Source organism: Mytilinidion resinicola (assembly GCF_010093595.1).
Source record: "Mytilinidion resinicola strain CBS 304.34 unplaced genomic scaffold BDZ99scaffold_18, whole genome shotgun sequence".
Lineage (NCBI taxonomy): Eukaryota > Fungi > Ascomycota > Dothideomycetes > Mytilinidiales > Mytilinidiaceae > Mytilinidion > Mytilinidion resinicola.
The window spans coordinates 442,207-468,248 of record NW_022985454.1 but is presented as its reverse complement, the minus strand read 5'-3'; the positions used below and the strand labels follow the sequence as shown (position 1 = coordinate 468,248).

General features: G+C 53.2%; 8 protein-coding genes across 8 annotated transcripts; 5 read left to right on the top strand and 3 right to left on the bottom strand.

The window, feature by feature from the left end:
- Positions 1 to 540: 540 nt before the first annotated feature.
- BDZ99DRAFT_501776 (uncharacterized protein) lies at positions 541 to 3,260 on the top strand (the record flags this gene model as incomplete). Its single annotated transcript, XM_033723847.1, has 9 exons — positions 541 to 1,001; positions 1,178 to 1,455; positions 1,596 to 1,721; positions 1,779 to 1,923; positions 1,976 to 2,223; positions 2,274 to 2,426; positions 2,492 to 2,725; positions 2,802 to 2,969; positions 3,024 to 3,260. 9 exons carry the CDS (start codon positions 541 to 543, stop codon positions 3,095 to 3,097), a joined length of 1,887 nt encoding a protein of 628 aa, XP_033572546.1. The 3' UTR covers positions 3,098 to 3,260.
- A 993-nt stretch (positions 3,261 to 4,253) lies between these two features.
- On the bottom strand, positions 4,254 to 4,975 carry BDZ99DRAFT_480279 (uncharacterized protein; the record flags this gene model as incomplete). Its single annotated transcript, XM_033722325.1, has 2 exons — positions 4,254 to 4,538; positions 4,742 to 4,975. The coding sequence occupies 2 exons, from the start codon at positions 4,973 to 4,975 to the stop codon at positions 4,254 to 4,256; spliced, it is 519 nt and encodes a 172-aa protein (XP_033572545.1).
- A 2,482-nt stretch (positions 4,976 to 7,457) lies between these two features.
- On the top strand, positions 7,458 to 7,748 carry BDZ99DRAFT_107616 (uncharacterized protein). The gene has a single exon (XM_033712374.1). The coding sequence runs from the start codon at positions 7,552 to 7,554 to the stop codon at positions 7,723 to 7,725; it is 174 nt and encodes a 57-aa protein (XP_033572544.1). The 5' UTR covers positions 7,458 to 7,551; the 3' UTR covers positions 7,726 to 7,748.
- A 677-nt stretch (positions 7,749 to 8,425) lies between these two features.
- On the bottom strand, positions 8,426 to 9,391 carry BDZ99DRAFT_107640 (uncharacterized protein). The gene is made up of 2 exons (XM_033712375.1): positions 9,026 to 9,391; positions 8,426 to 8,966 (listed from the first exon to the last, which is right to left on the bottom strand). Exons 1-2 carry the CDS (start codon positions 9,175 to 9,177, stop codon positions 8,615 to 8,617), a joined length of 504 nt encoding a protein of 167 aa, XP_033572543.1. The 5' UTR covers positions 9,178 to 9,391; the 3' UTR covers positions 8,426 to 8,614.
- BDZ99DRAFT_540076 (uncharacterized protein) lies at positions 9,392 to 10,152 on the top strand (the record flags this gene model as incomplete). The annotated part of the gene is made up of 1 exon (XM_033726695.1): positions 9,392 to 10,152. The coding sequence occupies exon 1, from the start codon at positions 9,607 to 9,609 to the stop codon at positions 10,150 to 10,152; it is 546 nt and encodes a 181-aa protein (XP_033572542.1). The 5' UTR covers positions 9,392 to 9,606.
- Positions 10,153 to 12,898: 2,746 nt separating this feature from the next.
- BDZ99DRAFT_490593 (catabolite repressor) lies at positions 12,899 to 14,242 on the top strand (the record flags this gene model as incomplete). Its single annotated transcript, XM_033723062.1, has 1 exon — positions 12,899 to 14,242. One exon carries the CDS (start codon positions 12,899 to 12,901, stop codon positions 14,240 to 14,242), a length of 1,344 nt encoding a protein of 447 aa, XP_033572541.1.
- A 6,381-nt stretch (positions 14,243 to 20,623) lies between these two features.
- On the bottom strand, positions 20,624 to 22,631 carry BDZ99DRAFT_423897 (P-loop containing nucleoside triphosphate hydrolase protein). The gene is made up of 5 exons (XM_033717042.1): positions 22,502 to 22,631; positions 22,236 to 22,446; positions 22,121 to 22,173; positions 21,384 to 22,039; positions 20,624 to 21,261 (listed from the first exon to the last, which is right to left on the bottom strand). Exons 1-5 carry the CDS (start codon positions 22,542 to 22,544, stop codon positions 20,953 to 20,955), a joined length of 1,272 nt encoding a protein of 423 aa, XP_033572540.1. The 5' UTR covers positions 22,545 to 22,631; the 3' UTR covers positions 20,624 to 20,952.
- A 466-nt stretch (positions 22,632 to 23,097) lies between these two features.
- BDZ99DRAFT_466542 (MOSC-domain-containing protein) lies at positions 23,098 to 24,958 on the top strand. Its single transcript, XM_033720801.1, has 4 exons — positions 23,098 to 24,041; positions 24,091 to 24,199; positions 24,256 to 24,586; positions 24,763 to 24,958. Exons 1-3 carry the CDS (start codon positions 23,112 to 23,114, stop codon positions 24,555 to 24,557), a joined length of 1,341 nt encoding a protein of 446 aa, XP_033572539.1. The 5' UTR covers positions 23,098 to 23,111; the 3' UTR covers positions 24,558 to 24,586; positions 24,763 to 24,958.
- Positions 24,959 to 26,042: the final 1,084 nt, after the last annotated feature.

The window sequence follows — 26,042 nt, the reverse complement described above, 5'->3', positions numbered from 1 at the left end:
AAGGTGATGTGTTTCCAAGGTTCTGACTTCCGTCATTTTCTTGCTCCGCCTCAGCCTCGTGCCTTACCGCCGCAATGCAGCCTCTTCGCATCTACTGGCTGTCAAGGGCAACAGGAAATTCAGCCTTGTAGTCTTGTAGCCTTGTAGCCTTGTAGTCTTGTAGCCTTGTAGCCTCGATGGCCTGTGCGGCCGTAAATCAACGATGCTGCGCCTCTAAGCAGCTGAAGGCCCCTCATCCAACACACAGTACTAGACACCATTCTGCTTAGTTGTATTCACAACGGCTACTTAGGGTACATCAGCATAGACTCAACGATCTTCTGGTATGTATCAGAATTTCCCAACGGACGATAGACGGGCTTGGGTGGTTCACATGGTTATCAAGCCGATCACGAAGGCGAGCTTGCATGTACGCTCCCCTCACTTAACACGACGTCAATCCTTTTTTCGGATCACTATTGAATAGTCAAGCGACAGCTAATAGGTCTGGACAGGGGAACTTTACGTTGAATCAATACTTGTCGGACGTCAGCAGAAATCATGGCTCTGCCAGTATCGATCGGAGACGCACTTATGCTATCTAAATTGGCCTACCGACTAGGTCAGGCCTTCACAACCGGCCGTAAATCAGCTCCAGCAGAGTTTGAAGATGTCCAAAACCTTCTTTGTAGCCTGAGTAGAGCGCTGGAGCTGCTGAGTCGAGACTTGCCTGATGGTTCTTCCTCAAGTTCTGTTAACGCTGAAGACAACGTGCTGTTTCATATCGTCCAGAACTGCCGAAGCACGCTCACTCATCTCGAATCTGTTGTTGCCAAGTATGCTATATTGGAGATCGATTCGATTCAACCCCAAAGAACACGCTTGAAAAGTTGGTCAGAGGACGTCCGCAGGAATTGGAAAAAGGTCGTTTGGACGAAAGAAGGGGGAGATTTGATGAAACTCAAAGGAAATCTAACGGCGCACACAAACTGTCTAACATTGGCAGTATCAGCAGCTACTAGGTATGTCAGCTCTCGTTAGTGACTGTCTTTGGAGAGTTCCCGGCGTCTGCTTGGCATTGATGGGAACGGCCGGCAAAAAGTATCCAGGATTGATCCATGGAAACCTACTTGAGGTTGTCACACATAGGAGGAACATTTGCAGGACCACACTTGATTTCGAACTAATAGAATCGCAGGCACCAAGGAGCAGTCTCACAAGAAAGAATCAACACCATCCACAGCAAGCTTGACGAAATACACCAATGGTTTGCCGTAAATTTGCAAGCAAGAGAGTCTGAGGCTCCTCGAAGGGTCAGAGCAGAGAGTCGACAGCAAAAATCACTACCGTCACATGAAAGGCCGCCTTTTCTGGCGTTCTGTGTTTCCAAAGCGTCGACGCAAAGTCCTAGTCAAGAACTTATATGTCCAATTGCATCTTTTTCTGATCAGTGGCTGTCGGATGCAGAAGCTGACGGTACTCGGAGTATTTTCCAATGCCACTGCCACTCGGATCGATCGTCCTCAATTACCCAAAGTCCACATTCGCTACCCTTTCATGGTAATTTACTCTAGTGAGCGTCGCTATAGTGCAAATATGATACTGAGAATCTCTAGTGCTACCCGTCAGTTTTCTTGTTCAAAATGTCGAACCACTGTCAAGAAGAAGCTGGCAAATGTACGCGGGCTCACCGCGATCGAACATGCCGGTATCGCTATTTCTGACCGACGTGCCGCCTAAGCGTACGTGAATCTATCATTTGAGACTACCGATCATACAACGGCTGATGTGGCTACTAGACCTCGCAAAGTTCGAGGCCTATATTGTTGAACTTGCCGTTTCTCAGGCCGCTCTTTATGCCAGGCAAGGATTGAGCTCGATGCTGATATCTCATTCAGCTAGTAATAGTCAGGCAAAAAATGTCTCCGTTCTCGTGGCGAAAGTGTGAGGAGTCCCTAAGTCATTGGCGGGCTTTCCAAGCTGATCTTACGATTAGACCAACATCAAATATGGACTCACCAGTCTCCTCAACTTTCACGTCGAATGGATATCGCTTCAGTCCTGGCCAGGTTGAGTCTATCCAACTCCTAAGTTACGGCATGCTACCAGAAACATCGTCATCAGGCCTATCATTAGGGTTAGACTCCGCACAAGCTATGCAACGTCATCCACATGCGGAGCTCATTCTTCAATGCACCAATCCGGAATCTGGCGTGGGAAATGAGACACGCTATATCATTCAAAGTATAAATCCTCCGCATCGCTCTCTTCTTGCCTGGACTGACTTCTTGCAGTTGACCATCATACAAAGATAACAGCAAGGCCAAGCCCGACTATTGTATGCCTAGAAAACGTCTTTTGCATATCAGAAGGTGACGCCAACGATGAGTTTACCCCGTTTCAAATCAAATGTTCAACCATCGACTTTCAACTCCCTTCCACGTCTGGTATGTATTTCTGTTGATCTCTTGCCGAAGGACCTATCCCGACAGCTGTCTAATGCCATGAACAGCAGTAGAGTCTTTCACGACCAGCCTCCACGCCATGCAACGCGAACTGTCCATCCTCTACCTACAATATCCCCGCTTCGGTGAACAAGTCGTTTACCAACACGCGGCCGGTGATCTCATGGTGCGACACTGCTACCTCACAAAGGCGCATCTTAGTCTCGTTTTCAACACGCTTTCACAAGAGTACCGCATGATCCTACTCAGTGGTTGCCACTCAGTCTCTGTTTGCCTGGAACGTAGGTTATCCCTCCTATTAAGCGGCACCATACACGCTGGACTGCATAACACACTATCGAATACTAAGTAACCCAGTCCCTCAATCCTTCCTTCAGGATCTTGCCAGTGCAACTCATCCACCGAACCGCAACTACCCCGCCTGGTTCGTCGAAGTAACCGAAAATGGCACAAACATCTCAAAGCAATCTGCAGGCATAGAGTCGCTGCTCTCGCTACAGGGTACCGCCACTAGTATTGCCCTCCGTAATAACTCCCTTTACCTCAAGCATCAGACCACTCTGCTTACCTGTCCCTCAGCACAGCCTATAGAGCTACCAATTCGAGGTACACAACAGGATGAGGATTCGGAAATTGGAGACCGTGCTTTGTAGGATTGGACGTTCGGATCTAGCGCCTTGAGGTTTTGACATCATGTAGGCGGCGCTTATAGTTAGCCCAGGGGCGTATGCAAATGCTTAGTGCTATATCAAGACGTTTACGGGAGGACTGCGATTTAGACCCTTCAAACGTTTACATGGCAATGTGACTTGGCAGATCCAAGGTTCTAATTCAGTCTCTCGAGCTTTTGACATTGTGTAGGCGTCCCTTCTAATTAGTCCAGGGGTGTTTTTAATCTTCTAGTGCCGTGTCAAAACGCTTATATTATAACTGCAATTTAGGCCCTTTAGTCGTTTGCATGGTAATACAACTCCGTAGCCCAAGAGTTCCAATTCAGGCCCTTAAGCTTTCAATATCATGTAGGTGCTGCTTTTAGTTAGCCCAGGGGCATATTCAATCACCCGTTGTTGTGTTAAAATATTTCACGTGAGGATTATGATTTAGACCCTTTAGTCATTTACATGGCAATGTGAGTCAATAATTCCAAGGTTCTAATTTAGCCTCTCGAGCTTTTGACATCGTGAAAGCGTCGCTTTCGATTAGCCCAGGGGTGTATTCAACCTTCCAGTGCTGCGTCAAACTGTTCACCTGAGGACTGCAATGCACAAGGTTGATGTCAAGTCGTTATAACTACAGGTCAATCACCATAGACGCTTCCAGACCCCAGAGAATCAAGAACTTTGAACTAGCCAGTGCCAACAGAGCTCAGTCCTACCGAGTCCATTCGGTCGATACAAGAAGGCGCTAACTTAGTGTAGCAAAGACACCCTTTTCGAGCCATACACGTCCGACTCCACCAACAAGCCCGACGACTCGTCGTCCACTTCGTCCGACTTGTTCTCGATCTAGGTAGATCCGATGCACCAATCCGGCGTGATGGTCGGGGCGTCCAACGCTCCCGCCTTCAGCTTTCGAACCTGCTCGGGAGTGAGCTCGCGAGCGTCGCACTCCATAGCGACGTGGTCGTAGCGTAGCTTGGTGCCATGAGCCTGAAGTAGATGAAGTTGGAACCCCTTCAAGCCATCAAGGAAGCACTTCTCGACGAGGGCGTCCTCCCTAGCAGGCTTCCCACAGTTGCCGAATCACTGAGGACAGCGAAGCTCGATCCACATATTGTGGTAGCAGATGACGGTTGGGTACCCGTACTCGTCAAGGGACGTCGCATGTCAGCATGCCGTGCTGATTGATGATGTTCTCGGGGGCTTTAGGTGGTGCCAGAAACGGGTCTGCATAGGTTGCCTTGCGGAGGCTCATTGTCTTCCTAATCTTAGCGGTCCTCTCCTCATCCAGCTTTGGATGCTGTGCTTCGGCCTGCTTGCGGCGAGGGCAAGAGTTGTCGATATCGTCTCGGACCGGAGAGGCACTGCGAGCTCCGTGGAGGGCGTTGTTGTCGTTGCCCTTGTGACGATCGGCTGCCTTTTGCTTACGCAAGATCTAAAAGTGTTAGCAATAAGTTCGCTGTGTTTAAAGATGCAGCGAAAAGACCTCAGCCTATGTGCACTCATTCACCGCTGCTTGACGCACTCCAATGGTCCTTCAGGGACAAGAGCAGCGTGAAAGCAGAGGTGAACTCGTACACACAGAGTAATGATCTATCATTATGCAAACGGTTTGGACTGATTTCTTGGATTGCTTACCACTTCAATAGCATCGATTGTCTTTAGAGTGTTACTCATGCCATGGCGCCGCTTCATAAGCTCGGTGCGGCGCTTTCTGTCATTGCGTTCGACCTCGCCCGCGAACTTTCCCTGCACATTCAATCGCAAAGTCTGTCCGAGACTGTGCAGCTCGTCATCGAGGGCTGTGCGCCGCTTGCGGACACTAGCTTTTAGCCTGCCCGTGTCCTCCAAGAGATCCCTGTATGTCTTCATGGGAGCGTCGGTTGGCGTTGGGGGAGTGGACGAAGCCTTCTCCGTGGTGGAGCCGAGAGAAATGGCTTGGTGTTTGACTGCCTTGCTAGGCTCAGCGCGCTGGCTGGCCGGCCGCCATCGCGATGGAGTAAGAGTGGGTTGTGGGACGAGGTTGTGGGGTGTGAGTGGGGGGGAAGAAGAAGGGCAAGCCAGCGGCAGGCTTTTAAGGTATTCAACAGCCGCTCAAAAGCAGAGGCTGCACATGACTAAAGTGCAGTAGATGGTGAATGTGTGTGCCTAACCGCCGCCGGCCCAAGCCACTCCTCCCCTCTCAAGCCCACTGCGACCTTGTAGTGAATGAACGTACAGTACTAGGTCATATGTTTGGGCACAGATATACGCTTGCTCTGGCTTCGCTGTCGGTCTCTTAATATCACTGTAAGGAGTGCCCTAGGTAAGATGACTCCAATTAGCCAAAAGGTAGTCTAATTTCCACTGTGTTGGCCTTCACATAGTAATAGGAGTTGACAAAGCCTGTGGGGGTACCACAGCCAGTCGTAATGAGTTCCCAAACGTATGTCCTGGTACTGTAGAAAACGATTGATTTGGAGGTGAGCACGTACCGATGGTTCGCTGAATGCCAATAGCTAGTCCGAGAGAAAACAACATTCGCTGGTCAACGTGCAAGAGTTCCGACAAGCTCTCAGTTCCGCCTTATCCATGAACGCACCTCACTTTCGAAAGCTCAAGGTTTCCCCATACTTTTTCGCAGCTCTTGACTTATACGGCTATATTTTGGCCGGCAATTAAGTGCTCTACAGCGCCAACTTAGATCTTGCAGGAACTTGACCTTAGCCGGTACGCTATTTAGACCGGTGTTCTTCGGTGGAGGGTCCTACTAGAGAAAGCAATATAGATACTTCAATTTTAGGCAAGGGACACTGTTCCCGTACTTCTAAAGCGAAGGTGAATTCGCATATAATTCTGCGTCCGAATAGTAGATATGCGCGGTACTATTATAAAATTATGAAAGGTGAAGTGACTTCAGTGAACGTAGAAGGAGGTCGGGGATTTGCGTGATCTATGACCTACCTATATGTTTAGTTAAACTCTAGCATTCGGCCACTAACCATCGAGCATTGCTGCATACCTATGTTACTCCATTTGCCCACTTGGCTTGCCTTGTTGGGATTCGGGAGGGCGGCAAAGTTCTGGTGGCTCTGGTGAATGAAACACTGCTCTTACTTTATCTTATACTCGGTCAAGAGCGTCTAGGCTAAGCCTGGGTTCGATTCCCGCTCCGACCTTGCTAGCACATATTTTCTTTTTTTCTTTTTATTTTCTTTTTTAAAAAATAAAGACACCTCTCAATTCACCTTTATGAGCGTCCAGGCTTAGCCTGGGTTCAACATCCGCTCTGACTTCTCTCCTTCATGAGCGTCTAGGCTTAGCCTGGGTCAAATTCCCGCTCTAACTTCGCCTAGTTACACACAAATCTTCACAACATTTTTATTTTATTTTAGCTCCCCCTGTACCTTTTCACGTGACCATCCATCACTAACCATCACGTTCTCTCTCCTAGCAAATGATCCACCACCGCTAGCTACATATGTTGTCGACGAGCTTGCAAAGTCAATAGGATCTCTGTCCGCCGGGTTCTTGAAGACTTAGAATCAGCATTTGACTCACTATAACAAACATGCTCCAATCACCTTAAGCAGTTCTCTCCCAGAAGGCTGGTCCGACGTCCACCTCCCCGTCCTAGTCGGATACGAGAGTCCAGAAGAAACAAGCACCCTCTCGGCCGTCCTCACAACCTTGAACGCAGCAGCAAATGGCCCTTCCTTCTCCTCGATTTCGTAACGCCCGCCAACACCTATCCTCCACGCCCTCTGCACTCTTCCCCACACACACCACCGCGCGCTCAAAGACATCAAAGCCGAATACCTGATCTACGACGCGCGCATCCACGGCTGGCGCCACAAGATCTACCACCCAAACCGCGAACCAGAGCCAGACGCAGCAATGAAGTGTTCCTCCACCCCGCAGCCTCGACCTTCCACCACACGCGCACCACCCACCCCTCCCTCTCTCAACCACGCCACTAGAACACCATCAGGCTACTCGCGACCTACACACACCGCGGCGAGATCTTCATCCCCCCCGGCCCGGACGGCGTGACCTTGCTGAGTGCTAGGTACAGACGAACGCAGCTGCTGGTTTCTCAGGCTAGGCGGGCTGCTTCTTGCGCGAAATGGTGGATCTTATGGGGGCGTTGAGCGGGATGCGTGGGATAGTAGAGACGTCTGGAGGAGCGAGGGAGGGGATGTTATACGGGGGATGTCCAACCGCGGAATATGCTGGTAATGTCGGATAAAAGGCTCGTGGTGAAACGACTTCGGGGGTCATGTGTGGAGGCGCGATCCGCCGTTCCTAGTCACACGCACACGTATGGGGTGCTGGAGGCGGAGACGTAAGAACAGGTTGGTGTCGAGAGCGATGTCTGCTTGTTGGGTCCGCTGTCTTTGAGTGCTTGATCTGGTCGTGGCGCGGTTTCGCGCGGAGCGGATCATGGCGACGCCAGGTCGGGGGTCCCTATGAGGGATGATCACTTCATGCTGGTGCGGTATGAGCGTGGTTTAGTAACGGGTGTCGCGGCGAAGGAGACTATGGAGAGGTATGAACAAGAGATGAAGAAGGATGACAGGTGTCCAAGGAGATTGGGAGAAGTCTTGGAACTTGTGTTGAACGATAGGCTGGTTATGAGTTAGAAGGATTGGAAGACTGCGGACGCTTTGGTCTTGAGACTTGGGAAAATTATGGCGATACGAGAAAGAGTGCTTTGATGCTGGTGATGGGAGTGATGTGGTAAAGATAACGCAGGAGGTGGGTAGATGAATGTAAAGAAATTGAATACGTGTATCGACCTCCCTGTGCTTTCTGGGCTACCCGAAGAGGTTCTTCCATATCAGAACGCAATGTGAAGTCGTAGACGCTGTAGATTGGAATGATGACTTTCAACTTTGCATTAGATCTCATCGCGACGTTAGGGGGTTGATCAAGTAGGTTTCTCGAAATATGAGCGCTATGTTGATTCCTCGATCGCGCAGTTTGAAGCGACGAGTATGATCTCGTACCTGATCTCGCTGCAGCCTCCAGGGGTTCCCCAGTAGGTTGCTCAAAATTTGAACTTAGAGCAAGTTCCTGAACGCCGCGGATTGGACATTTGAATTTCATATTGCGTATCGACGTCAATGCGACATCTCGAGAATACTTCAACATCGTCCTAACGTGATCTAAACATTTGGACAGCGCCAATTGAAACGTCGAATGTGACTTCGCGTTTCATCCTCGAAGCAACGTCCAGATCGCATTGCTGTTCTAAAAAGTCTTTTCCATGGAGGTCAGGAGATTCACGGCATCAGCGATAGCTTGACGTTCTCAAACATCGAGCTTAGCTTTCTAATGATTTTGAGGATGTCCAAAAACGGACATACTAAGAAGTAGTTTCAAGCATACTAGAGACGCAAATCACACGGAGACGCGACATCGTATTAAGACGCAGAGAGCCAAGACTATCGACATGGCGAAAATAATTAAATGCAAATCAAAGAAAGGAAGACCTACATACCTCCCCACTCTCGGCTATCCACAACGCTATCAAAATCGACACGGTAGTCTGGGCAAACTGTCGCTCATGCAAGAGTCGCCGAGATCATCTGCAACACTAGATCGGGCTGGAGTCGGCCTACCTATTTCCTGCCAAGCATGGGGTGCTGGCTTTACCGCCGGGTAGTCCGGGGTGAGAGCGATGTCTAGACCACGGTTCAATCTGACTCGAACACTTTCGGGTTTGAAGCGACGTTGTGGAGGACAGCTAAAATCCTGGGGTACTCCACATCCTATTCGAGGCCGAACGTGATCAACAAGGTGATCATCTATAATCGAATCGCGTGGAAGATGATTGCCGCGGAAGTCGATGTGCGTTGCTGCAGTATTCCGCTTCACCAGTCTCGTCAGACGATCTATCAGTCCACTAGGCTGGCCAATGTGATTGCCAGCTGCTCGTACAAGTAGCGTGCTGAAAGGTCTCGGAGAAACAGTACAGTCAGGAGCACTCGGTGTAAATGCCGTGAGAATCGCGAGAAATGCCGTAAGTCCGCCTGGAGAGACGTATCACCAGATATTCTTGCCTTTGGAATGTGATCGAAGCTGCGCAGCATCGATTCCCGAGAAAGCCCAACAGAGTGGAGCCTCCACGTCCTCTATTATGTAGAGGTCTCATCACTATCGCGTGATGTGGGGTAGACGCGTTCCGGCTTCCGAAAGATGCCAAGAATCCGGGGACGTCCTGGACGTCGACGACAATGAGGCAGGCCAACATCACGCCGTCCGGATGATGAGATCAAGGTTGCCCGCATGTACATCCTGGATCATCAAGTATGCGGGAGGCTGAACTAGAGTCGTCGATTCCGGCCAATCGCTTGGGCAGCCGGCCCTGGAAGCTGCACGAAGGGAGATCTCCAGAGGGGTTGGCCATCGGATCAAGGGCACGAGGGCGGGGGAGAGAAGCTTAATCTAGGATCGACTGCCACTGTTGCTCGCGGCCGACAGGCGACGTGGAGGGGACGGCGTGATTCCAAGACGGCGGCATGGGTGAAAGGGACTTCAGGATGCTAACTCGGCACAACTCCAAGAATTTGGGGCCGGACAAGTGGCCGGCTCCTGCCCGGGGCATCATCGGTAATCAGACGCCGATATCAACTCGGCGCAGACTCGGCGGAGGGTCTGCCTGTCCGCTGGCTGGGTGTGGAGGATGCCGCGATGTCGGGCTAGTTGACTCTCAGCTCCACTGCTGGGGATATAATGGCACAGCCGCTGGGCAGCGAGGGGCACGAGTTGTTTATCAGCACGGTACCTTGCAGCTGGCGAGCAGGCGTCGGGATGCTCGATGCGGCGACTCCGGGGGAAACAGTGGAGGTTTGGAGGGAGGGGCGCGGAGACTCAAGGCATCGACTCATGGCGTCGACGCCGCGGCCGTGGGCTTACTCGAGCGGCCATTCCGGCTCTCCCCGACCCACGTGCACGACATCTGGGCCTCCGCAGGCGCAAATTTCCGTGATAACGGAGCAATTCGCCATTGCGCCTGGATGCAGAAGGTACTAGCCCCTCGCGAACTGGAGGAATCCGGGGCCTAACCTCAAGCATCTGCACACGCCGACAGGGAAAGTTTTCCCTCGCAGCAGAGACTTCCAGTGGGAGTAAAATTGTACCCCCACACCCCGGACTAACACATCTCAGCGTCGTTCTGCCCATGACGACGAACTGACGACAGCTTGGCGGATTACGGGAGATGCTGTGATGCATCATGGCTGCAGGACTGCATGGCATCGCGATCGTGAGTCGCGTTGGCTTGAGATAAGGATACATATCACATGTATCCCCTATTCGATGTCTCCACTCGACTGCGCAGTCCGGGGCAGTCGGTTCGTTAAACTGTGATCGCGAAGCCAGTCGCATGGGGGCTCACCCCCACCGATCCGCGATGCTGAGGGCTGTGGTTTGAGGACAGGGTCGCGACGCCTCGCCTGGGCGTCTGGGGACTGCTCTGCTGGGGACGCTGGAATCTGGCACGCCTGGGGAGATCGGTCCTGTCTCGCCGGACATCGCCTACCCGCTGCCCCAAATGTCACTTTTTGTACATACATTCACATGTCGTGATCCACCTGGCTGGGCTGTGGATTCTGCCTGAGGTCGGTGGGCAGGCTCCGACTTGTTCGAGCTGCTGGGCGCCCCATCGTTCACCACTCCTTGTCCAACACGCCTTCTCCACACCGACTGCCCCTTTCTGGGGCCTTTTTGCTCCTTTCTTATGGCCAGAAAGATCAGCAGAGGTGGTTTAGGCGCCACTGAAAGTCTGGAGTCCGCGCTCTCAAGCCGCAAGCGTCAACCCCGAGACGAGGGTCTGACGGACGGCTTTACCCCAGGATCCAGATTTGTTCTTTCAGCCCCAGAAGGGTGACCCCCACTCCACTCCGCCCGTCAGCCATCCTGCTGCGGTGGCACGTCCACATCTCGACGCAGCCACTGGATAAAGGGCCCAGCATTCCGGTATGCCGTGGCCATTGGCTGCGATGCTGCACGCCTCGTCATCCCCATAATCTTGACATGTGCGATCCAGGCAGGGAGGAGGCCTGTGGCCTGGGACAGCGCGCGCAGCACAGGAGGTGACAAAGATCGAGGCCCATTCCATTTTGTCCATTCAGCCCGTTCTGGAGATTGGCGACGAGGTGAAGTGACAGCAGAGGCCTGTCCTTGCCCACGGGGGCCCGCTGCCTGGCTGCTGGACTCCAGGCGCGGCAGGGAGGGCTCGGAGTTGCTCCAGTGAGGGGGGCGGTATGGGGTGCTGCGAGTGAATGGGCCATCGATCCTTGCTGCGTGGTTGATTGCTCTGCTTGCGACCTGTCTGCGTCGGCCGCTCAGTCATCGTGTCACCGTCCGTCTCACCTGTCGCTTGGCCAATGGAGCCAAGGACTGAAACCGCGCGCGCACATGCGGCAGGGCGACGAATTGTGAAAAAGTGACCTGATTGAGCGGAAGCGGTGGTGGAGCGATATATCACCTCCACGCCCCCATCGCCGCGAGGAGACGTCAAGCAGCATCTACTGTGACCCCGGATTTGCATCGCTCTTGCCGCCTCAGTAGTCGAGATCTGTCCTCCGCCCTTGCCCATACCGACTGCTTCTCCTTGCCTCGCAGTCTCCTGCGCTGGTCTTATCGATCTGCTGCCTACAACACTGCCGCCTGACGCAGCATCAGCACTCAGACACGCATCCATTCCACACCACCACTCATCGACCAGCCTCTCGTGACCCGCCCTCTTGACGCAGTCACGATAAGCTCCCACGCCGCCTCACCACCGCGGCGTCCTGCCTAGACAGTACAAGTACCCCGTCGCCAGTGCGGCCACCAGCGTGGGCAACGTCCAAACAGAGTCGCAAGGCAACCGAAAGCAGCATCTGCTTCACCGACCTCGCCTGCTGGGGTCCCCAAACAGTGCCGCCCTCACCCACGGGTGCTCTCACACGGCTTCGCGCAGCAGCCGACGACCAAGCGGGCGGCCGGCGGGTGTTGCTGTCAGCTGGAGCCAGCGACGTCTTACGTCGGCTTTACTCCGTACCGTGGGCGCTTCCCGACCCTTCTCCACAATTCCTGGATTTTTTGGGGCTCAAGTTCCGCCGAGAGATAGCACGCTGTCGACCACGACACGCTGAGCGCATCGACCGACACCGGCGATATCTCGCCGCGGCAGACTCGAGCACAGTCGTTTGCAGCGGCAGAAGGCCTGACTCCCTCGGCCTGGCTCCCTCGGCCTGCCGTCACGCCAGACCACCACCGCTCCCGCCTCGCAGTCTCAGATCCCCGTCTCTCCGCCGCAGTCGCATCGCGGGCTTGCATTCCGCCCACGCACCGCCAGACCTGGAGGCGCCGACAGCCCTGCCGCTCACTGCGCCCCGCCACTCGTGGCCTGCTGCTCTGGGCTCTTCCAGCCAGCGCGGCGCAGGCACGCAGGGCGGCTCCCCCACAGGCACCACGTCGGGCGCTGAAGCACGCCTTTGCCGCCTGCTCTCTGCCCCGTATCTCGCCCTCCGCCCCACCCACCAGGGCAAAAGAAAAGCCCCAGCCTGTGTCTCCTGTTCGGGCTTGGCGCCTCCTTTTTGGCTCCGGCTGATCCTCGAGACAAAGCTTGGTTCTGGGGACGCCTGCACGCCTGTTTCGGCTCACATTCCCCACGTTTCTACCCTCGCCCTTAGTCCGGCGTGCCGTATATAAAGATTTTGCACCCCCCCTCATCCCTCCGACTCTTGCTCGCCTACGCCCCCCAACCAGCCACTACCCCTCCACAAGTCTCTTGTCGCCGCCAAACCACCGGTGGCCGATCACATGCAATCCTCATCGTCGTCGGCGGGTTTCCAGAATCTGCTGAACCCAGAGACGCCCGCCGAACTCCAGCACAGTCGCCAACGCCCTAGCAATAGCCCACAGAGCGCCAGCCCGCCCGTCTCTGGTGCCTCGACGCCTGCCCACCAGAGTGGCATGGCCGCCGCCACGGTGAGCCTCATGGGCTCGCTCCTCCAGAACGCACCCAACCAAGACGATATGCGCCAGGACCTCCCCCGCCCGTACAAATGCCCCCTCTGCGACAAGGCCTTCCACCGCCTCGAGCACCAGACGCGACACATCCGCACGCACACGGGCGAGAAGCCGCACGCCTGCTCGTTCCCCGGCTGCTCGAAACGCTTCAGCCGGTCGGACGAACTCACGAGGCATTCGCGCATCCACAACAACCCCAACTCGCGCAGAGGAAACAAGCAATCTGCAGCTGCGGCTGCAGCCGCTGCAGCGGTCGGCGGCGGCGTGCTCGAGGGATCGTCCATGGCGCACATGATGCCACCGCCCTCGAAACCGATCTCTCGCTCGGCTCCCAGCTCCAACCTCGGCTCGCCCAACGTCTCGCCGCCTCACTCCTTCTCCAACTACTCCAGCAACTTCCCGTCAGACCTGGCTTCGTACCGCACTGGCAGCAGCAACAGCAGCAGTCCCAACGGCCTGGCGCGCATCGACCTGCTGGCCGACGCCGCGTCTCGGCTCGAGGGCCAGCGTCTTCAAACGCAGACGATGCAGCACAACCCGCTCGCGAACCGACACTATCACGCTGGCCAGCACCCGCATCTGCACCACCCGTACAGCCATCACAACAGCGGACGTTTGCCCAGTCTCTCGGCGTATGCGTACTCGCAGCCCATGTCGAGATCGCATTCGCACGAGGACGACGACCAGTACTCGCACCGGATGACGAAGAAGTCGAGACCTGGATCCCCCATGTCCACTGCTCCGCCGTCGCCGACGTTCTCGCATGACTCATGCTCTCCAACGCCGGACCACACTCCGCTAGCAACGCCAGCGCACTCGCCACGTCTCAGGCCGCACGGATTCACTGACGTGCAGCTCCCTCACATCCGACACCTGTCACTCCAGCACACCCCAGCGCTCGCGCCTATGGAGCCCTCGACAGCAAGCGAGCAGCCGTACGTTCCCACCCAGTCCTCCGGTCTCAGGATAGGCGACATCATTGGACGCTCAGACGGCGCGCAACGCAAGTTGCCCGTTCCAGCAGCACCTAAAGTTGCAGTTCAAGACCTCTTGAATGGCGGGAGTGGATTCTCCTCCGGAAATTCCTCCGCGACCGGCTCGTTAGCTGGCAACGACCTGGTAGATCGTTTCTAGCCTGGCCCTGCATCTGGAGTTTATGGGACGTAATTTGTCGGATTGCTGTATTCAAGCGTAGCGCGCGTTGACCGGTTTGGGATTATAGACGGAAGGATAGGAACATTTCCCCCAAAGCCACACGGTGTCGGTCCGTGAGGGCTCGGTTTTTCTCACTTCACCCTAATGTTAGGCATCACGAGTCTCCTTTGTTTTCGAAGTGCGCTATAGAGATTGCTTCGTTCTGGTTCAGTCGACATACCCCGCGGTCACGCTGTGATTCGCACACTGTATTACATAGACACACCACCTTTTCTCCGTCTGCTACTCCACGCGTACTCCACACCTCCCCCAATTTCGGTTTGTTGGGACGCTTAGGTCACGAGCTGGATACCATGTTGGCTCACTGAATAACGGACGCCCTGCTTGGCTCTGTTAGACAACCCAGCTCAGCTCAGCTCACGCGGTAATCAAAAACGCAATAATATTAGGCTGCATTTTGGCACATCTTACAATTACGAGAGCAAATGCAGTGACGTGATTTCTTGCCAAGTGATGCGATGGACGACGAGATGGATGCCAGCGCCTCCGCAACTCGGGCCCTCCCGACAGCGCGGTAAATGCGGTTCTCTCCAGTGTCCCCCACAGCAAATTTACATCATGAGAACATCGTACGTGCTACACCGCAACACCACGACGACCTCCCCCTTGCGCCCCGATTCCACTGATCCGCCCTTTTCCCGGCCGCTGCAGCTACCTGGGCAGCTGCATCGTCACGCCGTGCAACCTCCGCAAGTGTTCTGGGCCCTTTTGCACCACTCGACTCGACTCCAGTGACTCCCGCCCACCGCCTTTATCCACCACCTCTACACCGTCTCCGCACACGCCCCCGAGTCTCTCTTGAGAAGGAGCGCAGTCAGTCAGAGCCAGCAGTACGACCTTCCGCACTCGGCGAGCGCACGCTTCAGCCCGCCAGCCGTGTCGCGCTATAGGATGGGCCCTGGCTGGAATCTTGTGGATCCCATGGAAGGTCTTTCCCGCGAGCTTATCTCTATCTGAGGCGCGCCGGAATTCCATGCCTGCTGGGGGATTGCCCGTTGCGGCCAGAGTGTGGGGCAAGGCCGGGAGAGTACCCCAGAGATCTCCACACTTTCTTGCACCCACACGCGCGGCGCGGGCGGTCTTGCTGCAGACCGAGTGCAGTGATCGCCCCTGCGTCTGTATGGACGGGCGCTGGGCTGCTTGACGGAGGCGCTTGGTTCTGTCTGTCTCGTGTGGCACTGGTGCGGAGCGGATGTGCTGCCATTGTCAGACTGTGGGAGTTGGGTGGTGATGGTGGCCTCTCCTCCGCCCCTATCATGGATTCACCGTCACGTCTCGGAACTTGGCATCGGAAAGGGGAGGAGTTGTGTTGATTCGTGCCAGAAATCATGTTTCTTTCCTTTGTCTCTGTCTTGTCTCGCTATCGATCACACTCTCGGCTATTCTGTTCGGAAAGATGTATCGGTCGATTGTGATCAGAAACAGGAATGTAACACTCCTCAACTTCTCAAAGGATTCACGGAGGTCGAATGCCGGAGCGATCGCCCCAGTTTTCTTGATTCCGCTGCATAACGGCCGCCCCGTCGAGCTGCTAGTGCGGCCACGAAAAAGCACTCCCGCGTACTCTATCCGTCTTTCATCCATACAGCGCAGCACGTTGGGTAAGACCGTCCCACCATCTCGCTCAGAATTACCGGTAGTTCCCGAGGTCTGCTTTTATTTTCGTCTTTGTTCATGATGCTGGATCTCACCACCACGATAAGCTCACCGCTACTTGCCATGGCGAATATACGCGGTTGACGGGTGGTGGATAAATTATTCCCGGAGTAAGACTACATCTACGCCAGACGGCTTCCGGTCAAGCTTCGTCTAGACATCGCGATCATTCACCCTGACGTGATCTCAGTCAAGATTGCTCAGCCAAGCTCGCAGGCCTAATCATCAGTAGCTTTGTGGGGTGCATCATTCTCATGGTGATGTGGTGGAAAAGTGTGGAGACCCCACGTCAAGCCTTGAGGTTCCCCACAATCTGCAACGTCTTTTGCCGGGTGCGGTAGTAGATAACAGATCAATGACAGATGACGCTTTGCAGATTTCTCGCGAGAAGCATTCCCCCCTCAATACTCAATCTCGACAGATAAGGACACTGATGGTTTCCAATGGAAGCCTCAGTCGTCATGGCTCTCGATAAGCGACCTCCGAGATGTTGTTCTTGTGGCTGACTGTCTCCCACCAACAACATCCCTCCGCTTTCCTTTCCGTTACCCCTTTCTTTGTAACAGCCACAGCCCGGTGGGTCAGCAAAGCCATTGCCCTATTCTTCCATTCAGCCATACGAAATCATCCCGTGGATTCCTATCTCTCCGTTCCGCCTCCCCCTCTCACATTTTATGGATATCATCTTCCATCATTCAACAAACCTGAACCGCTCCACGCATTCCGCCTCAAAGAAAGCCACATCAGCTTGAATCAGCGCTTCCCCTTTCACATGTCATGAACTTCATCTTCCATCATCCAGCATACTTCAACCACTCAACGCATTCCGTCTCAAAAAAGCCACATCCGCGTGAATTAGCGTCTCTCCCCACGCCTTCATCAATCCCAAACGCCGCCACCGCCGTCCTAGATCCGCAACCAGGCGCCCGGATTCCGGATACCACCGTTCTAAATTTCCACTATAGATCGCTCAATAAAGCCGGGTATGGGATAATAGGTTAATTAGTACCAGGCCAGCTTCATGCTCGGTACCCAGAAGTATTGAGAATGTATGTGGGATTATGGTATACCCTATATGGTATGATCTACCTCGCTTATTGGCACCAACATGCGTTCAATATATGTAAATTGCGCGGACATATCGTGGCATCCGCAGTCTCGGGAGTATCTTCTCATGATCCTTCCTGCAACAACCGCAAACCCAGCTCTTTGCAATTCTCCACACGCCATCTCCATCAGGTTGGAAGTTGACATCGTTCACGTCTTTGACACTATCTGGAGTTCATCGAGGTATTGGCGAAAATGGGACTGGATGTCAAGTCTTAAAGACCGGAAATCGGATTGACAGCCGAACACCATCAATCAGCAGCCACCGTTCAGGTGAGACGTCACCTGCGATCTTACGACCAGTGGCAATTACTACTTCATAGAAGTCTTGTCTCGAAGGTATATTGATCAAGAGGTCTCAGTCACTGGATCTACACCCCTTTACTAACCTCCCCTTGAGTTTCTTACCCCGATGCTTCTCACCCTTCTGATAAAAAATGCTCCCATCAACAACCCGCCTAACATCATCCTTCTTCGGAACCGCATCATCTGGCCACAATAGGAGGTATGTCGCGATGTTGGCGCGGCATCTGCCGGCAGAGGGGAGGGTGCTGGGGGCAGGGAGGTTGGGTAGGGTTTGCTGGTGGCGAGGGGGGTGTTGGGAGGGGTTGGAGTCTCGGTGGATGTTCCTTGAGACTGATCATGGCGGAGGTGGTGGGGCTTAGTGATGAGGCAGGGGAACGGCTAGACTTGCGGTGGGTGTTCTCGTGTGGAACTAGAAGCTATTGTTTGATGATTTGGGAATCAGTTCACCATTGACCTAGGTACCCGGAAGCAATTCCCGTGACGCCGTCATCACATGTTACTAGATTTTGACGATGTATGACGTCATGAGTTTTTAATTCAAGTTGGACATGGTCCTGTATCTATAAGTTTTCTACCGTATTGCAAGTCGTTGATGGCTTGTATCTGTTATTTGCACATCAGAACTACCATACAATCAGATATCAGGCATGAGATAGTACTTCAGGCAGAAGTCAGGCTAAAGCGAGGCGGGGTTTGGGTATATGAGTCTGTGGTACGAGGGGCCTTGGGCTTTGGATGGAGTAACTTCCTTGATCTCCATACTTTTCTCTGCTGGTGGAGAAGATCCGGTGGAACTAGAAGACATGAACAAGGAATGCAGAACCACAAAGTTGTCTTAATCGACCATGCAGTCTCAGTCTATCGAAGCCCCGAACCCTTTTCGCAACGAGTTATAAACAACCGGAGTTAGACTCGGAAGCTGGGAGCCTCGAAAGGACGGTGCGATCTCAGTTCATGGCGGTGTAACAGAAGGGGTACTCTGCTACCACGCACTTCTTCAACGGCTCCAACGGTAGAGATATTCAAACCCTCACTCACATCAACATCTATATCACGTGCCCACCTCAAACCGCCTCCTCTCCGCTTTATGCAAGCCCCTCGGAGACCACTCCACATCATCCATATCTCACCACCATCGCCAGATCCCCACACCCCCTCCGCCACAGCCAAGCCCATCCAGCACGCGCCCCGCATAGAAAAAGAAATTTCAGCCCCGTCAATCAGCACGCTCTCCAGACTCCCGGGAATCGGACCTCACCGCCTGGGGCGTCGGGCTCACCTCCACACTTCCACATAATTGCTTTTCGCTTTTAGTGTTGTTTGATGAGCAGATTGTGGAAATACGACGGAATTGCTGGGAACGAATGGTTCAGGCGGGTGAGACATCACTCGCCTGGTTGGTGAAGGACATCACAGATAGAGGAATGAAGTGGATGTGCGCGTTGGTTGGGTGTAAGAACGTGAGACCTGACGCCAACCCATCTCATACGCCCGAGAAAGAGGAACGGGATGGTGTGACGGTGGTGTGGCCCCAAGTCCGCCCGCGCAGCGGCTTTGAAAGCAGGGAAGCCGTTGCCTTGCTGCATCCAATTACGGGATACCAACGCCCTGTCCTCCCAACTCCCAATGTCCACCCAATATCCCCTTTCGACAAATCCATTTCGGAAGCCACAACGCACCTCTAGCCTCCCTTCTCAAGACCTCCCCTCTTCATGAGCAGCATCGCGTAGCACCCCGTCTCGCCTACGGAATACAGCGGACTAATTCCTCTTTCCCATCCTTGCTTTTCCCATGTGACGAGCTCTGGTGGCCAGGAAGCGCTAGGCCCCCCTAACCAGAGTGTCGATATCCCGTCCCGTCCCGCTGCAGCCATCCCCCACCGTCCCGGAATCCGAAACCTTGTTGGAAGACAGGCTTGTCCAGACGACGCAAGAAGCACGAGCAAATAAAAAAAAATAAAAAAAAATAAAAAGCATACGCAAGCAACATGCACCAAACTCCAACGAAGCATGCGAACTGCTGTGCCAGCCTGGAGAGTTAGGCGTCCTATCTCCAACACCTTGCATCCGCATATGCGCATGGAACAACTCGCCTCGTCTCGCCTCGCATTCCAATTCGTGCAACCCGCAGCCCAGTCTTTGCTCCAAGCGACCTCACACAACGGACAAGCCCCCCCCACACGCCTCCCTTTCCCGCCCCCTCAAAAAGCATCTCCCCAAGCCCACAACCCAAGGCCTCCCCGTGCGCCCTCTCGCCGCTCCGGTCAGCAGCGGCAGCCCCGAGGGACTGGGTCGCGGCTCCACCCAGCGCTTCCCCGAACGCCGTCCGTGTTGCTTTTGCGCCGTGTGTACACCTGTCTGCCACTGCTTGGGTTGCTTCAATGGTATTTTCTGAGATCTAAAGCAGACAGATGCTCTTCGCCTTGGGTTATGTGGAAATTTGTTGAAGCACTCGATGCAGTGGCAGACAGCTTGCACACACGGGCCAGAGCACTTGATGAGCGTGCCACTTTTTTCGCGCCTGGCGTGAGTGGGTGGGTGGGATGTGATGGGGTTGAGCTGTGATGAGAGTTGGGTGAGGTAAGAATTCGGGAGATGCTGGCCAATGACTCCCTCGGTGCTGGCCAACGGCAACGTCACGGAAGGACTGGTGAGGATGTGATGAGGTAGGTGATTTGCGCGTTGCTTCAGGGTCGATGTGCTTTCCTTTCCTCCCATTGCACGTGAAGACGTCTCACAGGCCGATGGAGGGAAGGGGCCGATGGAGGGAAGGGGTCGTTGGTTGGGGTCGGTTGTTTGTGTGCAGCGCAGGTCCTGGAATCGGCTGCATCAACCCATTTTCTCGCTGTCTGCACGACGGGGTTCGAAGCGTTGCTGGCGTTGCTGCTGCCATGGCATCGGCTTTGTCCGTACTACGCCCAAACGCAACCAAAAAAAATTGACAACAGTGGGATTCTAACCCACGCGGGCAAAGCCCATGAGAATACTGCCTCTAGTAGAGGCAAGCTTGCGCTTTTGAGTCACACGCCCTTGTGGATGTTAGGAGTGATCGACTAGAAGTGAATAGTAAGAAGCTTACATAACCACTCGGTGTTGCCAGTAGTTATAATTGAATTTACCCAGAGTGAATTCTCAAGAAGCAAATTTCAAGCAGTCCTATATCCTAGGTGCAGCATGTGCGTCGCTTTTCTCCTGCATGTGGGCCCCGCGTTCTTAGAAGCGGGGTTTTGAAAATGTTAACGTAATCTCAATTTAGTACTGCCCGACGTGCCGACGTGCCAGGATATGGTCATACAAAGGTAGATAAGAAATGAGACACTCTAAAATTGGTGCAACTGTGTAACTGCGACACTTTCTAAAGCATTCAGCCACAACGAAGGATGCATAACCTGAAATATACCGTATGCTCTCTTAACATACGTGAACTACTTTTAGGGCAAAAATGTTCTCACTAAATTCTAATTTCTGATGTTGAACTTTAGACTTATAGCGTTCCTTAAAAGGTCTTTCTACCTCTTTTAACGAATACTTCGGCGGGCCGCCGCAATCTGCATCTGATGCTCATCCTGCGGGCATCTCGCGCCGTCCCGCAGCCACGTCGGCCCCCTGCGCTATGTGTGAGCGAGGTACAGCAGGTGCGCTGGGATGCTGTTCGATGATGAGGAGGCCTTCAGCCGCAACGTCGTCATCATCCGCCCAACCGTAAAGCTGGTCTGAGTCAGGCCCATCCTCTTCATCCTCCGAGTCAGCAATTTCTGCGAACGCGCGTTTCGGTGGCCGAGCGAGCTGTGCAGGCGATGTCCCAACAGTCTGCGGTTGAGGCTGCGGTGTGATATCAGCTGTGGTGAGATTGAGGTCGTGCAGACCGCCCTGCGTTCCTGCCTATCAGCGGGTGATCTGCGTTGTGACGTGCATGCGGAGCGCTCCGTAATGTATGAAGCGGGCTCGCGAAGAAGAGATGCTGCAAGCCAAGGGAAGATATATTGGCATACCGTCTCGATCGTGAAGGGGATGACCCTGCCAACGCCTCCTTCACCTGCCAGGCTCACGCCGTTTGCTTTCACAACTCCAATGAACCGAGCTCGTCGCACCCGCTCGTCGTCTTCAGCGCTCCATGGGCCTTCCGCAGGCAGCCAGTCTCGGAACAGTACCAGGCGTGTGGATATCCCGCTATCCCAGTCTCCGCCGGATATAGCCGGGAGAAGCAGTGCTCTGGCTCCACTTCGCATGCGGGTGATTGTTTGACATGTGAGGAGCACAGAGATGTTGTGCAACGCGGCTGTCTTTCTGAGCGCCGAGGAGAGGTCGTTCAGAACGGCAAACTTGCGCCCTGCGGCCCAACGAGCGGCATCATTCTTGTGGCGCGTGGACCTATCGTCGGCATTGCGCGGGTATGCATTGTCGAACAGGGTGGAGAGTGAGTCGATTACGATCAGACTGGTGTCGGGGGGTGGGAATGATGATGGAGGATGAAGTATGAGCGCAAGTAGGTGGGCGAGCGTCGATGGCTTGTAATGGTGGAAACGACTTCGAAGTTCTGCTGGCGATAACTTCGGAGCCGTCGAAGGGGCTGGACTTGGAGTATCCTCTGTTAGAGGAGCGGATAGCATCTCTTCGAGACGGCGGGCAACAAGCGGAGCAGCTCCATCTGTTGGATTTGGTTAGCTCCATGACTCTATCCGGTTGACAAAATTTCATCCGATTGACATGCTATGAATTGTAGACTTACCAATCCATACCACTCTTCCTCCTGCTCTCAGAGCATTAATTGTAGCTTGCATCCTGTCCAAAGTTTAGATCTCGCCATTCACGGTATCGCTTTGTCGTACCAGCCAGCGACTCACGCAAATGCAGTCTTCCCAACTCCGGGAGGCCCATACACCTCCGTCAACTGTCCTCGCCCCATGCCACCTCCAACGCGACCTGCGGGTGTGCCTCTAATGCCATGTGGTGCCAGGACCTTGTTGAGCGGGTCGATGCCGGTCGAAACAGCAAGGTAAGAGCGCGACTTAAGCTTCTGGAGTGCCTGGGATGCGGAGACAGTTGGGAGTCTATCTGTACATATGTGAGCGTTTATGCAGAGATGAAGGTAGATGGGAGAGCTGCCAACGTGAAGAGGATGCGGTCAGCTTAGTGCTTTCCTGGCTGGCCATTGGCAGTGAATTGGCGCGTCACGTTTGCAAGTAAAACACGGAAATCGCAGAGAAGACCGCGCTGAGGTCGTGGACTGTCATGTCGCGTATGGGCGCGAACGCGTGGTAAGGTGATGTCGTGAAGTTGGCTTGGCTTGGCGGGAGAAAACCTCCAACTTCCATTGGTGTTGAAATCCCCAACCGCAACCACCTCAATATCACGCCTTTCCAAGTAGCAACATCCCGAACATCAATGTCTTGAGTTTCAGCGGGAGTAAGCTCTCAAACTTCCAAGTTCAAACTACGTAGGACTGTATGGGCCACCCGAATGAAACACAACTAGATGTCTATATAAGGGACGACAAGCAGCATCTTCCACGTTGCGAAGGATTGCTGAATTGCCCTCGGAGTTCCGGAGATCCTTGAATTCCCTACCCCGTGTCTGTCCACTAGATGCGAGCTAGTTAGTTAATCATCACATAATTGCGGTAATCACCTGTATGACTCAGTGCAGAGTCTTCCAAGAAGAACTCATCTGCACCTTCATTCTCTAATGGAGGTTTTGCATTCAATTGACCTACCTTAAACATGGATCTCATTCGTAGAGTTTCTTCATTCTCTCCCATCTCTTACGGGTTGACTCTTCTCTCGTTGCTGATCGCAGTCATCCTTTTGGGGATCCTCCAGGTTCATAAAAGTTACACGAAACAGGTATCTCCAGAGGGTTGCCGAAGAATAGGTCTACAAGGCCGAAGCAATCTTGCGGACCACCAAGATCTTAGATATAGCAGCGGAAGTAACCCTGGTATCTCTCTAGATGGCACGCCGTTGTGGAGGGTCAAAGCCTTGTTCATATATCCTATAAAAAGCTGTCGTCGCATCGAACTGGACCATGGAGAAATCATCAGAACGGGAATGAAGTATGACAGGCAATTTTGCTTCGCCCAGCAAGTTACCAGTCTGCCATCATCGGAAGAGAACAAAGACGGCTCACACACGGTCAAGTCTGAATGGAACTTCATCACTCAGAGGACCTTTGCACGCATGGCAAAAGTAGAAACCGAGATGTGGATCCCGGATCCAAGTTCGCCGACATACTCTCCGAATGCAGAATTTGTTAAGAGCGACGGCTGTATTGTAATGAGATTTCCTTTCTCTCCGGATGTGGATCTCAGCTGGAGTGGAGTCAAAGCGCTTGCTAGCTTAATTGCTGCCAAACTTTATGGTCAATCGGAACCTATGGTCGAACAATGTATCCCGTTCAACCCTTCCTTGGATCGAATCAAAGAAAAGGGTTATACGAGCGAGAAGATGAAGATCTGGAAGGACGCACCAGAAGCATTGAACATGGGAGCTGAGATGCCCGAAGACGTTATGGCAAAGTTAAAGTACTCTCTCGGGGTTACAAACCCACTTACGCTATTTCGAATCGATACTCAGAAGTATCGCGAGGTCTTCAAATGCGCTCCGAAAAAACAGGATGTGGGATACCAAATCATCATAGGAATGGCTGACTCAGTATGTTTCATTCGCTTCCATCACGATGGATCTACCTAACTTTTACGAGTATCCGTTACACATAATGAATCTAGCCAGTGTCCATGACGTTGCTTCCAAGATCCCGAAGGGCTACTACAAGGAGTTCAACCCCCTCCGCTATCGGGCCAACGTTTACAGTAAGTTTCGTGCGATCTTTGCAACTTGGTATTCTTACTCACGTGACTACTTATAGTAACTGGTCCGCCTGCGTTCGCTGAGGATTCGTGGGCTAAGGCCCGCATCGGGGATTGTAATTACCACATCTCCTGTAGAACTACCCGCTGCAAACTGCCGAATGTGGACCCCGAAACTGCTATCAGAGATCGTGTTGAGCCTGAAAAGACGATGAGAAGCTACCGTGTCGTTGATAAGGGTAGTAGTAGTGCGTGCCTTGGTATGCAAGTCACACCACTGGTTGAGGAGACGGGTGAAATCAGTGTCGGCGATGAAGTAAAACTCTTAGAGCAAGGCGAACACTTCTTCTTGAAGGTCTAGAAGTTAGTCGGCGGTGAGAATGATTTATGGTATGTGTCTTCCCAGATCACACGTCCATCATGGGCTCATATCTTTTCATCTTGCTTCAATGTATGTACAGGAGGACTAGGTCATAAATCTAGGCACATGAATACGCCACTGCTCTGGCTCCACTATTGCTCTCTCAATATTACTGTAAGGAGTGCCTCAACTAACATGTTTTTAGTTAGTCAAAACGTAGTCTAATATCCATTGCCCTGACCTTTACATCGTATTTAGCGTCTCCAAAGCGTAATGGGGTACCCAATGCAGTTGCAAGGAGCACCCAAACTTTTGTTCTAGTACCGTACTTTCATTACGGAATACTAACACCGCAAGCTACTTAGAGATTTCCACTCTCGAGTTCGGTATTTATTCGAGTCTACGATGCTTATAGACAAATTGCGGCACAGTTGTGGTTCCATACCGAATACCAATCATGATCCATGCGTGGCCTGCGTTCGAACGCTGTCGGAAACTCAGCCATCCCTGGCGGCTAAATCAAATCAGGAATTCGTGGAGCCTCATTCTTCGAGACTTCCCTATGTACCTCAAGGCAATACAAGTCACTGCACTGCGTAGGTCCGATGCATCATATTCCCCTCTTCAATACGGGCTCCTGCAATGCAGCCGTTATGTGCAAACGGTGCCACCCGTATGCCGCATGCGGGTGTTCCAAAGGGTTTATATTTCTGCCCCTCGACCTTGATTGCGAAAAACATCACAATGCCGTCTCACTCGCTTGCAAAGCGCAACACTTGAAGGTTTCTGCGCTTCTTTTCTATATTCTAATCGTGATCAGCGAGCGACCGCAGCTGGTCCCTTGCACGTGGAAGCGGCACAGGTATCTCGTTGAGGCGGTGCAGTCGAAAACTGACGATACCGTAGCTCTACTCGAACGGCATAGCAACAATGTATGTATTGCGCCTCCGTGGGGATCACACTCGGTATATGCGAGCGAGGCCTTCATATTTGGCCGTTCTTGCAAAACTCCTCGAATCTCACGATTTCCTAAGAAGTCTCTTAATCATGCAGGCTGCAATTGCTGCCCTCATTATTTTTCTGTCTAATGTTTTCCTTCATCAAGTTAACGCGGAGTACTGCCAAAATTGTACAGTTGATCCAAGCAGCGTCGACGTCCAGCTGAGACAAACTTGGTGCAGAGCTCAGCAAGATACCTGCCCTAAACTATGTGGTGGTATTGCGTCAACGAAGTGTAACATCTGTGATTCAGTACGGCCAAGGTCCAATTGACTTCCCGCCGTCGTGACAAAGTACTCGCATCCTCGATCTCCGATACGAAAACTTCCACTCTTTCGATCAAAACTACAACACTCTCGAACAGTAACCCAACGACCGAGGGCCAGATCAGCGCAGCTAGAAGTGGATTTACTTCGGCCACGTCTTCCACAATGTATGGAGGCAGCACGAGCCTTCCAAGTCCTACCTCTCTCTTAAGTCCCCAGA